This window comes from Corvus moneduloides, chromosome 1 (assembly GCF_009650955.1).
Source record: "Corvus moneduloides isolate bCorMon1 chromosome 1, bCorMon1.pri, whole genome shotgun sequence".
Taxonomy (NCBI): domain Eukaryota; kingdom Metazoa; phylum Chordata; class Aves; order Passeriformes; family Corvidae; genus Corvus; species Corvus moneduloides.
Genome location: NC_045476.1, coordinates 29120755 through 29134033, shown reverse-complemented (window position 1 = coordinate 29134033; position 13279 = coordinate 29120755). Strand labels below are relative to the sequence as shown.

The window sequence follows — 13279 nt, the reverse complement described above, 5'->3', positions numbered from 1 at the left end:
AATGCTGTTTTTCCATGGAGAGTATTGCTGCACACAGGCAGGGGCACTCTTTGCATGCAGACTGCATCCTCTTCTCATCTGTGAATGGTAGAGAGAGAAATGAGGAGAAATTGTAAAATTGAAACCATTTCAACTCTCTTAGTTTTGTACCATTTGGTTGTATTTCTTTTTCTCCCAATCATGCATACATGTATGAATGTGTACTTTCTCTGTCCTGCATAACGACTTCAAGGGTATTTTTTAAAGACCTAAAGGCATTTTCTGAGTGCTTTTGAACCAGCTCACTATTTACCGGTATATTGCTTTTATAGAGGTTGTCTTTGATGAGTTTTTTGTCATATGCCCCCACTGAAGTTTCAGTGTACTCAAGCATTAGAAAAACCACTATTTGAGCGTCTTTGTTTTCTTTGTTGAGCTGTTTATTTTGCTTTCTTCCCACACAGTTCCCTGGCCTCACTCTGACAACTGCTTTTCTGCATGAATTACATTCCTCGGGGCCGCAAGTCTCCTAATTCTTCCAGTCGATTTGATTCCTGCCTGTGTGATTAGTCCTCTGCTCCAACACACAGTTGGTCTTTGCCGATCAGGCTGCTTGCTAAGTGCCTTTAACATGAAGACCTAACTACATTTTTTAACCTCATTAGTGTGTAGGGCACTGCTTCATTCCAGCTTAATAACATGGCCACTATTGAATCATCACTTGCTCTAAAATAGGTTACAAAAAGGTTACCTAAGTTGTCTGTTTTTGTTTTTGTATGACTGTGCTTTTGCTGGGTAAGTTTCTTTCAGCACATGTCCATTTTTTAGCATGTAAGTTGCTTTTTTGAAAGGAGACCCATAGATTCTACTGAGGTAGATTTATGACGTTAAGAAATTTTATATTTGTATGTTCAAAAAGAAACTCAGCACATATTCTGAAATAGTAAAACTAAGTAATAAAAGCGGTAAGAAAATGTGGGTTTGGAAGAAAATGGGAAGAAGGCTTGGGGGAAAAATTTCCTACTTGTTTCAGCTTTAGAGTTATAAAGGCTTCATCCTTACCAGTTTAAATACAGACTTTTCACTATAATGCTGGATCTACAGCAATGCAGCCACAGTCTGCAGGGCTTCACTTTGTCTCGTGGGTTAAATTCTCAGCTGAATGCATTGCTACTAAAATTTAGATTTCAGTTACAGTTGTGTATAAACTTAAATGGAAAAAAAACATTCGAGGACTTCCAAATGTTGTAAAGGCAACAGAAAAGTTTCCTAAGAAGACAGTATCACTGGAGAGCTGGGGGAAGAAAGGAGGCAGTGGGTCACATGCCACTTGTGATGGTGCATTTGTGCAGTTGCATAGCACAGCCACTCAGAGGGTGAGACTTCATGATTAATGGTGTTTATTCTTGACAGAAGCCTCCTTTATTTATCTGCAATACAGTTTAGTGATTTTATCAGTCACCTGAATAAAAAATATTCAGTCATACCAATATTGCAGTGTAAATTGAGTAGAGTCACTTTTTATTATATCTTTCAGCCTTATCATCTGCACAGTAATTTTCTAGCAGGGGTTTGATATAGAAAGGCTGGATTTAGCTGTACTTGACACAAAGCCTCTTCAATTTCCCCTAAAAGTTCAGGCTACTCTTAGAAATGTGTATAAATATATATATATATAAATATATATATATAAATATATATATAACCCTCTTATCCCAGCAATTTCAGTATTTGAAAGAATAAAGATAAAATGCGCAAACCTGGATGTGAGAAATGTTGTTCATATGAAAACATCTAATAGCTCTGAAGCCACTGGTGAAATGCTCTTTAGTGTTTAAGCTTGTGGCTTAGTGCAGTTCTCTTTGCATGGCTACGTAGTCTGACTTTCTTCTAATCAATCATCATCCAACTCCAATCAGCATACAGGCAGAGCCTATCATTCATCCTGGGTGTAATTTCAGAGTTGAGGACTATAATGGCAACATACAGCACATTAGTCACTGCGATAACAGCTAGTGGCACTCCTGAGGAAGGGGGAGGACGGGGAAGAAGGGGAATAAAATTCTTCTCATTCTCACAGTGCATTAGTGAAATAGGAGCAACTGTTAAAACAAATGTTTATTCAATTAGCTGGCTTAACAGCATTAAGTGTGAGAAAGCTTCTGACACTCCTTTGACCCACTTTTTCTGAGGGGGGAGAGGAGGGCCAAGGGAGGCAAGAAGGGGTACATTACTGTGGTCCAGATTTTTGTATATGTCCACATACTCATATGATGGTGCCTCTGTGGTTAAATACTTGAAGGGATGGCAGGCTCTGCCTGTAACCTAGAGGAGGCTAAAATTTGAATAGCAAATGAGCCCACCTCTAGAGCATCGGAAGACAATTGCAGAGCAGAGAAGTTTGCTATAGGAATGCAGTTGGTAATTTCGCTGCCCAGACTGTTATTACTAAAAACAGATAATGAGTAGGATGTAGAGCTTTTTGATGTTCCTGCTGCACTTTGTGCTACAGCATAGTTTGAAGAGGAAATGGTGTGTGGAGGACCGTTGTAGCCTTGCTTGTCCTGTGCATCTGTTTTATATTCATGATGATGATTTCTGCATCAAATGCAACATTGATACATTATCCTCCATATATTAATGACCACAAGTAAACTTGGAGCCAGCTGAAGGCAGGGGAGGAAAAATTTACCAGCACTGAGTTTGGGCAGGGCTGTGAAGGTATAAGGTATTATTTACTTATAAGTAGTAAGTAATCAGTGCAAGCTGACCAAAATAAGACAATACCTTGGTAAGGCTCTAGCAGAAGCAAGTGATGGAAATCACATGTTACCATTACTTTTATTTACTGTTTACATTACTGCAGTGTCCAACAGCTCTGTGCAGGATTGGAGCTCTGCTGAGTGTTGTGCAAATACAAAGAGCTCTGCCAGGAAGAGCTCACAGTCAGACATCTTTGGCAAATGAACTCTGGTGAGTCAGCTCTGATGGCCTTAGGGGTTTCCAGCCCCAGCTGTTTTTCTTGCCCTGGGGATTATCCCTTGTCCCGCAGCAGGATTGTGTGCCTTTGCCCCATTTACAGTCTCACAGCTTTGCTCTGGCTCCCTGAAACTGGGCAATGAAGTGGTCAGAGGCAGAGATGTGCTGCCTGGGAGGGGCACCAGCTGGATACTCAGAGCTTACACAGCTGCCGCAAAATTTGCCAGATAACCTCTGGTAGAAGCCTAGAATGGGCAAGTGGCGTTTGGAGGGAGTAGTTGGTTACTTTTCTGTATGTTTGCGTCCTCTGTACAAGCAAAGAAATTGCCAAGTAAATCCATATAATCCTCCCCCAGACACTGATTTCTTTGCAGCATCCTGAGAAGGATTTGGAAGAAAGGAGAGGAAAGCTGGGCTGCTCTGTAGTGCAAAGGCCAAGTGGACAGTGTTTCAGAGCAGTGCCAGGAGGCAGCAGCAATGGTGGGTGGATGGAAGGAAGAGGAAAAAGAGAGGCAGATTGTTGTGGGGAGATTACCAGCATGTGAGGAAGAGAACAGGAAGACTGGACTTGACTTCAGAAATACTGGGGGACAGTAGATAGTTTTATTTGCATTTTTCATAACAAAGAAAATTAAACAGTCAAAACTGTATCAGCATACACATTTAAGGAATACATGTCAAGACTCCAAGTCAAGACTGTATCACCTGAAGCAGCAGTTGCTTGCTGTAGTCAGTACAGGTGTTACTGTGGGCTGAAAGTCACCAGTGTTAGAGCTGACCTTATGTAAACAGCATGTTAAATAACAAAATGAATTGCTTTTCATGGCATTGCTTTTCATGGCATAAACTATTCTTGAGGAAATCCACAAGCTGATGGTTGGGTTATTTATGAAGTCTTATAAGTAGCAGACAGTGTATGTAAAAAACCTGGGTCTGTGTTCAGACAGTCTGTCAGTAGAAAAATAGGAATACAGTCACTGACTAAGGATTTAGTGCCTTGATTAATGTAGTCAATTTTTAACTGTAACTACATAATGTTAACACTTCCCAAAGAAGGAAAGGGGAACCAGAGTAATATTCTTTTGCTGTCGGTCATTGCCTAATTGTCGTGCATGATTTCCCTCACCATGAACATCTCTTGTACAGTCATTTGTGTCCTCTTTTTTTTGTTTTGGCAATGATGCCTTTTAACTTTATGTGGGAGAAACTTTTTATTCTAACCTCAAGTGAGGTTATTTGTATATTTTAGGAATTTACATACCAGAACTGCACACATTTTGTAAGGCATTGTCCTTCCTTCAGTGAGAAAACATTTATAACATAGGATCTCTTGATCTGACCTTTCAACTGTAGATACTGAACATTTTCCAAGTGCTTTACCACAGTTTTAAAGATGGGGAAAGAGTGGAAAACAACAAACTTGTGCAAGGTGGACAGCAGTTAAGTGTTGGAAACCAAACCAGAGCCTGTGTACCTTAAACCCTGATGTATCTTCTCTTATATGTGAACTACATAGGCATGGACCCACTCATGATTTATTTGAACATATATCTACTAAGTGAAAGACTGCTACCAAATCAGATTCTGTGACTTACTTTCCTACGCTGACTACAGTTCCAGTGTGAAGTTTGGAGGAAAAGTGAGAAAATATTCACTAGATGTTGACACATGGAAAATGATACAGGAAATCAAGAGGGGTTTTTTGTATTAGGACTTAAAAAACATGCTCATGTTTTCCTTTTTCTTCATTTCCACCATTAAGAAAATATAGTTAACAGTGCTTACTCTTTTGCAGCACTTGAGCTGTTTTGTATGAGGTATGCTCTGACATTTCCATGTATTCAAATAATTTTTTAAATGTTCATAATTACTTGCTTAATTTTCCTAAGTCCAAGAATGTGATATAGCAGCTTTGAGGCAGTGAGTGATTCTAGGGGAATGGAGTGCCTATTTGAAGCTAGATTTTCTGAAAAAAATTAGGTATTAAAAATTATATTATTGATTTCCCATAGTATGTATTTATGGGTTTGATTGTTTGCCAATTCAATTAGAAGTGAAAAGAGAAAAGGACTGTGGATTGCATTTTAAAAGTGCTCAGTGCTGGCCTCAATCTCCTTGCATTGAAATCTCAGAGCTCAACTTTATTAATATAAAAACCTTTTGTTAGCCAGTTTTTGGCTGCTGGTTCTGAAGGGTCAGTTTGTACAAGCAACTATGGTAATAAATAAACAATAGAAATTTAACATGGGAGATATTACCAAAGGAATTGAGCCGTGTGCTTTAGAATAGGAGTCACTACATACCAAGAAAGTCTTGTTTGTTTGTCTTCCAGGTTCTACTAGAAATAAAAGTGTTAAATGTTTTGTGGACAGACATCAGAAGATTATTGCAGAAGAAAAAGAAAAAGATAAAAGAGGAGTATCATAGGCAGTTTAATGAGTTTAATATTTTTCAATTCTCCAGGCATGACTGAATTGAGAAATTCAGGTATCAGAGAAACAGTGTAGATATCATTGGTATGGGAGTTATGCCATCAATGCTTGCTCCAGCATCGAATAACGTACTGTTAAATGATTAAATATCGAGGTTTGAACTTTGACACGTTCATAATATAACAAGATGGATGAAAAGGCAATAATAAATTAGGTTATGTTACAATATTTCATCCCACTTCGTTGACAAGCTTTGTTCTGTGAGATAGATTATTGTTCCATCTGTAACCTCAGCTCAGTGTCATATTTACAATGTTATAGTTAAGGATCACTTGCTGTTTTCAATATAAATGTATTTTTCAACAGATTCATAAAAGAGCCATTTAAAATTTTATCAGGACAAAACTTGGCATTAAGATTTCCATTCTTGGAGTTATAGTTTCCTTTAAAATCAGAAATGGCTTAAATCACCATGAGTTTTTTTTAAGATAGATTGTGCTTAGAAGAGGTTTTTGTCCAAGCACAGCTTAAAGTTATTTGGAAACCATTTATGACAGATCTCTAACACCAAACCAACCTCAAAAATATTAATCCAGATTTTCCTGTGGCAGAGACCTTTGTGGCTGTTCTGAATGGCTTTACATCTGCTTCCAGAAAACATTGCTATTGAAAAATGCCTGTGGCAAGTGTGGGGGTTGTAGTCAGCCGTGGGGCCTGCTGTAGTTTTCACAGTTGCGAGAGATACAGGAATGGGGACAATTTGCACGGTATTGGTATTTTGGCATGTATTAAAACAGTTCAAGCACTCCAAAGCAAGTAAGTACCCTGAGGCCACTAATTGGCTATAACTGTCATGAGTGGCCTCACCTGAGACCTCTACCAACACCTCAGGCACTCAGGACCTCCTTTTTAGCTGAGCTGCCTGGCTGGTGTTGTAAGTAGTGCCCATATCTGGTCCTGCTCCTGGCTGAGCTCAGGATCTGCACTGTAGGGAGCTGTTCTGGATAGAGCCCTCAGAACTATGGCATAACTTGTCTCCTGACCTGTCTTTGTCCCTGTCTCCTTCTGCACTTGACTGTCCTAACCCAGACTTGGTTTGTCACTTTGCCTTGTCTCAGACTGCTGATTGACTGTGCAAGCAGCACCTGGCTCTGGTCACTCGCTCAGATCTGGTGGCATGGAGTGCATTGCCCGTGCGTGGCTCCTGGCTTGCGTTTCTTAGGAGGAAGCTGGCCTTTGCTGCTCCCCAGCACCTTGAACTGGGTCTCTTTTCTTTCCATTCCCCCCTCCTCAATTTCTAACTCAGTTCCATGCATGAATCCAAGTAAGATAGCTTCATGGACTTTAGGCTAGTCCTCTGATCCTATCAGTAGGGCACTGAGAGGGTGGTTGAAAGGACCCACAGTTAACAAGTTCTGTGCTGGCTTACCTACCCAGGGACTTTCACCTCTAGTCGTAGCCGGACAGCAGTATTTCACCTGTACAAGTTAGCTGTTCCATTAATACCAAAGAAAGGGATAAGATTTGAATTTGGGCAGTCCGATCTTCCTCGTTGTAAAACTGGCTAATGCTTAAAAATAGCCTGAAGTATCCCAGTATCCCAGTTCTTTCTGCTGTTGGAAAGAATGTGTGATCCTTTCAAGATAATACTAGGTAATGATCTGTGCATGCAGATCATTTTGAAATATGTATAACTTGCTCGTTCTTGCCTCATCAACTCTCAGATTCCCATGATCTTCCTTCACCAGTTAAAAAAGGGCTGTATGGGCTGAAAAGGGAATTGCATTTGATTCAGTTTTTGTGGTGGTTAAAATCCAAACCTGCTGCTAGTCAGTCTTCTTGTGCAGAGTTCATTTGTTGAAGCTGTAAGTGACAAAACAAAATGACACGTGGTTTTCATGAGTAATAACTGAAATCCCACAGGTAGCTCACCTGTGGTTCAGCAGTGATCAGAAAAAAAATCATTAAAAAAAAAAGTGACTTCACACATACTGTGATTTGCCCTACAACTGATGCTGTTCATAGCTGCTGAACTGGTGTGACTATGTAAGTTTTCAAGACTGTGTAGACACCACTGCAACATTCATCAAAATAAAGTCATAACTAGTAGGAAAAAATACACCTGTTTGCCCTTACACTGATCTCACTGCCTCATCACATGTGTGCCATTCACGGGCTGAGTGCTTGAGATTCCCCGTGGCATCAGAGTTGGGACAGGAAGAAGCTGTCAGGCTGGATGTGTATGGGGAGTGGGAAGTCCTGTGTAGATATGGAAGCTGTGTGACACTCATGATATTTCAGTACCTTAGCAGTGAACAGGAAGGCCTTCTGGACTGAAAGGAGGAGATGCCGTCACAGCCAGCCCTGTACTCAGTTCCTTCTCATTTATGTCAGGGTTGTAGATATAATCAAGGTTACTGAGAAAATAATAAAATCATCCTCATGTGCTAGGATAAAAATTAGTGGTGAAACATAGCCATAGGATCTCCTTTACACACAAACCTGGAGACCTTCAACTTCAAGTATGTATTGAAAGTATGATGAGCTTGGTATTAAATTTGAGTTGAGTTTTCAGGATCTCTAGAAGTAGACACAGAGGTTCTGATTCAGAAAAGAGCATGCATCTGCTTCGCTCCCTCCCATAAGTGGTCTGAATATGTTGTATAACGGAAGAACCCCTGCACAGGAGAAGATCCAGGGCAAGTTCTGCCTTCACACAGTTTACAGGTGAGCCATAAATTGTCAGGCAGTATCACTGAAAATCTCCTTGCCTCTTCTCGTGCTGAAGCCTCATTGCATCCCATGAAGTAGCCTCAGACCCAAGGCAGAACACCATTCAGCAGGATGCATGGCTAGTTTGAAGGATGCTGGGCCGAAGGGTCCTGAGTTTGAAGGAGGGTCCCCAGCTTCTTTCCCTGCTCATGACATCAGAGTTGGACTAGATGACCTGTAAAGGTACCTTCTAATCCAAACCATTGTATTATTCTATACATGTGAAATAAAAATTATGGGGATGGACTGACACCCACATCTGGAGATTTTATTTGCTTGTTACTGAATGGGTATCTGCAGAGCCACTCCCAGGCCGTCTGTTTGCTGTTTACAGGACAAAAGTCATTATTTATTGGTATACAATGAGGTTGCAAAACAACAATAAAGGTGTTTGGCAGCACCCTTTCTAAAAGCTACATTTTAGTTTGAAGGAGGGAGTTAATACTTGTGAAAGATGTTCACCATAGTTTAAGCACAGAGGGAAAGGAGGGATATGTGATGTTTATTGGAATAAATCAGGATGACTCAAATTGTAGGACTAAGAGCGGATGAAAAAGGTAGGAGGGAAAATGGGTCTGTAGGGAAAGGAGGGTCTGGGAACACAGAGAATTGAGAAAAGTCCAGACTGAAAGTGAGCACAGAAGTTAGCAGCATCTTAAAATCAGATGCTGGAGAGAAATTAGGAAACATTAGAGTCCAGAGCTGGGAATTCTTTATGGAATCTGATGACTCCTTATTTCTGCCTCAGATAATACTGTTCATATGCCAGCTGTTGATTGATGATACCCAGGTCAGTGTCCTTTCCCTAGCATCCTAGGAAAACCGTGGAGCTCAGAGGAGAGAGAGAGAGAGAAAGAGGCAGGGCTGAGGAGGAGAAGAGCGGCTGAGTCCTGGTGTCCTTGAATGGCTCTTGTTGGATCTGGAGGGAGAAGCTGACAGCCTGGCTCCTAATCTTGCTCCTGCGGCAGCATTTGGCTGTTGGCCGGCTGGAGAGTGAATCACTGAGGCCAATACAGACTTTCAGCCTTCTTGCCTAAGCATTTAAACAGTTTTTTGTTCAATATGCACCAGATAAGGCCAGGGCCCCAGCTTGCCTGCATGCTCTTCATGTTTCTAACTGTGAATTGGAATCCCATTTAAAAAAATCCCTTGTAAAATAACATCCAAACTTAGTTTCTTTGTTACTCTTGTATTAAATTTTCTGTACTACTGTATTTTCCTCACTCCCAGGATGGGAAATTCACTCTGTAATGTGATACCCAGCTGTGGTACTTTTGCTTCCTACATCACCATGATTTTTAAAGCTCCTGCCTACCAAACTTGGCCTCACAGGGAACCAGGAGACAACGAATGTTTCATGTCTGGTGAGGTTTCATAGTACCAAGATAAAATATGCACTTCCACTGTAAAACAAAATTACTTTAGAACTATGTAGACAAAAAGTTCTCTGAGGAAAGGAGATGTCTGGTTTGCACAGTGGTGGAAAGTGGCTTCCGGTTTCAGATTCTCAGTGCATTTCAAATATGGTGAAGGCATGCTAGTGAGTTACTTAGCTTTATGTGGGTCACTTGCTCAGGTGCCAGAGGAATGACTGCACTGTTGGTACCTGCTGCTAATGCAAAATGCAGCTCTCTAACAAACTTTGGAGTTAGGAGGTATTTTCATACAGGAAGGCTAAACAGGCTTACCTTGCAGAAAGCTGTAGGAGGGCAAGAAACACAAAAAAAGTCAAATAGGAAAGGCAAGGGAAAAGAGGGAGAAAAACACATCAGGAGAAATCTTCATTCCTCAGGTTTTACAAGCCCTCATGGATTTAGTGGCACGGAAGCTGGCGTCATGTTAGGAATTCATGACTTTGATCACTGTCCCACTCATATGCTAGCGTTTCTGAGCTGATGGCAGGGCAGAATTGGCTCCGATGTAAGATTATGTTCTGTTGGCCTTTTAGGTGATGACAACTACCTCCATTGATCATGATATGTGTACGTTAAAGGAAAAAAAATACATTTCTTGTTTGATTACTCTTTGTAAGCCAACAGCATCAAAGGAACAGGCTGCCCTCACTGCTCTCACAGCTGCTGCCTGTGTCTGTGCTATATATATGCTAAATTAATTGGAAAAACAGGGACAAAAAGGCATTTAGTTCAGGTCAGCCAGTTGGACTACAGCAAATGCATGACAGGCTTAATCATTGTCTTTCACCAAAGAGCAGGTTGGCAAGGGTACGGCACTCCAACCCCTTCTGATGAAATTTGAACTTTTTCCAGTGCCTTTGGAGATGGGGTGCTGTGAGAGAAAAGTCTTTAAGCAGAGCCCAGACGCTGTCATATCAACAGGGTGGGATGATGGGGAGGGTTACAGCAGGTTATTTATCTTTTGTCAGCTGTGAACTCAGCTTTCAGCCTTGGTTCATCACACATAGCGTGAGAGGGCACCACAGCTTTCCCTTCACAAAAATGAGTAGTTAATTAATGGGGTCTTGTTAAAAAACGTTGGTCTCTGGTGCCATACTAAAAACATACATATGCAGCAATCTTTCTTCCTCTGCCACGAAGTTTTGTGCATTTTTCATGGGAAGGGACAGCAACAAAAAAATGCTCCAAAGGACCTATCCGTTTTAATGGCTTACAAAGTTTGGGACTCCTGAAATGATTTCTATATAGACATGCCATCTTGCACTTTCAGAAAGTAAGCCGGCAAATGAAGGGTATGGGTGCAGTGTGGCTCTCAAAGCTCCTTTTTCAATAGCCACATTGTTTTGAAGATGTAAATGATTCTGAATCTCAGTATGTATTTCATATTGCAGTAAGAATTACTATGTAATACAGTGTGCATATTTTGTACTAATTGAAGTGATTTTCTCCTTAACTGCTTGGGGAAAGGGTACTGAGGGGTGTAAAGATTAAAACAAATATAAAATCATGTTAAAATTGGTCAGAGAAATGTTGCTAATAATGGGTACAGAGAAGAATTAATTTCCCATCCTTTTTCTTTCCAGGCAGTTGACTTTAGTACATGTGCAACCTACACGTGCAACAACTAGTTATTATTCTTCAAGAAACAAGTGTGTTACCTTTACAGTATTTTTCTTTATTGTATAGATAACCTGACTGGTTTTTTTTATTTCCTTTTGTTTCTTCCAGGCCTTCTGCCTTATCTAGTAGCCCGACATACTCAGAGCTTCCATTCCTTAGAATTTCCCCGCACCGAAATCCTGCTGCGACATCAGAGTCTCCCTTCAGCACCCCTCACCCATACATTAACCCCTACATGGACTACATCAGGTCCCTGCACAGCAGCCCATCCCTCTCCATGATCTCAGCAGCCCGCGGACTCAGCCCAACAGACGGTGCGTTAAGACAGGTTTCCTGTTTTCTGTCATTGTAGCAACTTAAGTTATATTAATCTTGTCAACATTTTTCCCCCTTGTTCAAAGCAGCTTCACCAGGTTTGTCAGACATATTCATTATGTCATAAATGTTTCAATACTTCATCAGCCGATCATGGCTCATTTGTACATCTCACAAATGTTGAAACTTCAGGGAGAAGAAAAAAAAGGTGCCTCATTCAAAATTTATGCTGTAAGGGTGGTGTATGTCTTGTGATATCTTTTGTTTGTGGGGCTGACATGGAGTGTAATTCTGATCTCAAGAAATCCACTGTATCTGCACTGAATTGAGTCAGATTCTTCATGGGTGCATGTCAGTGTATAACCATGGAGTTCTTCAGACACAAAAGGCTTGTTAATTAAACTAGTATTTTTCAATCATATAAAGCATGCACTGACTAGTTATACTTAGTCAATAATTCTATTATAGTTATGTAGAATTATTTCAGTTTATCCTAGCCAACAATATGGCCAAATGAAATGATGCTTATGTAGAAGTGGCTGATGATCAAGACTGTCCCTTTTAATCTAAATGGTGGCCTGTATACTTGATATATCAGTGCTTTAGGCCTTGGTGTGACCATGGCTTTTACTTTCCAGGCTATTTGGGCTGAAGTGAACTTCCGTGATCACTCTTGTCATTACTCTAGCACATTTCCTATTCATTTCAGTGGGAATTTTGCCAAAGTGAGCCATCAACAGAGTTGCAAAAAAAAGACTGTCTTGTTAATAGTAGGTTTTTCAATAGTGGGTAAGCATAAGCACTTTGACATTCCAAAATGGTAGCACTTGCTGAAGGGAACTAAAATATAACATATTCAGAAATGACTATGTAAAGAAAGGAAATTAAAATGGTACTTTAACTATGGGAAAGATCTTCCCAGTGTATTCAGAAACTTACCAGAGTTAAACCGCCTTCAGCTGAATTTGAAAAATGAGCAGTGCACCCTATCCAAACGGATAACTAATTAATCCTCGTTTATAAGAATATATACCTTTACAGTTAATCCATTAGTTATGGGCACATATTCTTATGAGAATAAATTTTAATGACCTATTGTCAGTCAAGGTATACGGCATGCACATAGGGTTTTCCCAGCAGCACTTTGGATGTTACATGAATTCTTGCTAACTCTACCCCTTTTGTTTTAGCAGACGTATTTTTAAAAAAAACATTTTGAAGAAAGAAATAGGAATGCTCAGAAAGGGAAGTTTTGACTTCAGGAGCTTTAGAGCTTTAGATGTAGGATAAACATGACAGAACGATAACGTAATGGCATATGTAATGGAAAACTCATGTGATGCACATTTGGGCTTTTTCACAGGAGCTAATATGCACAATACTTTGCTATTTTCAATACTCTTCAGGTCACATTCATGCAGAATTTCATTTATACTTAAGGTATGTTCCAGTGGCAGACAAAGGAAGGTGTGAAGGAAACCACCCATCACAGAACTTTATGACATTAAGCTGTATACAGTTTTGGTCTCAGCTATACCACACTGAATTCACTTGCAAAGATGTAGGCACATAGTGCTCTCTGAGATAACACTGGGCTATCTGACCCAGCACCCAACTGACACTCCAGAAAGGCAGAGACCTTCCAGAGATATCACAGGGTAGAATTTGGTTTCAGATTCTGGCACCTAAATGTAGATGTGTACAGTATAGAAATGTGTGATCTTGCTGTGCTGTTCTGCCATTGTAGTCCAGTGAGTTGTAGGTAGT

The 13279-nt window shown here is 40.4% G+C and overlaps 1 protein-coding gene across 5 annotated transcripts in view; it reads left to right on the top strand.

Moving 5' to 3' along the window:
- Window positions 1–13279, top strand: part of GLI3 (GLI family zinc finger 3) — a 207295-nt gene that overhangs the window by 123537 nt on the left and 70479 nt on the right. For all 5 annotated transcript variants that reach the window (XM_032103672.1, XM_032103702.1, XM_032103692.1 and 2 more), the window contains one exon: window positions 11306–11511. In XM_032103672.1, the coding sequence (XP_031959563.1) occupies window positions 11306–11511 (206 nt within the window). The remainder of the gene's footprint in view (window positions 1–11305; window positions 11512–13279) is intronic.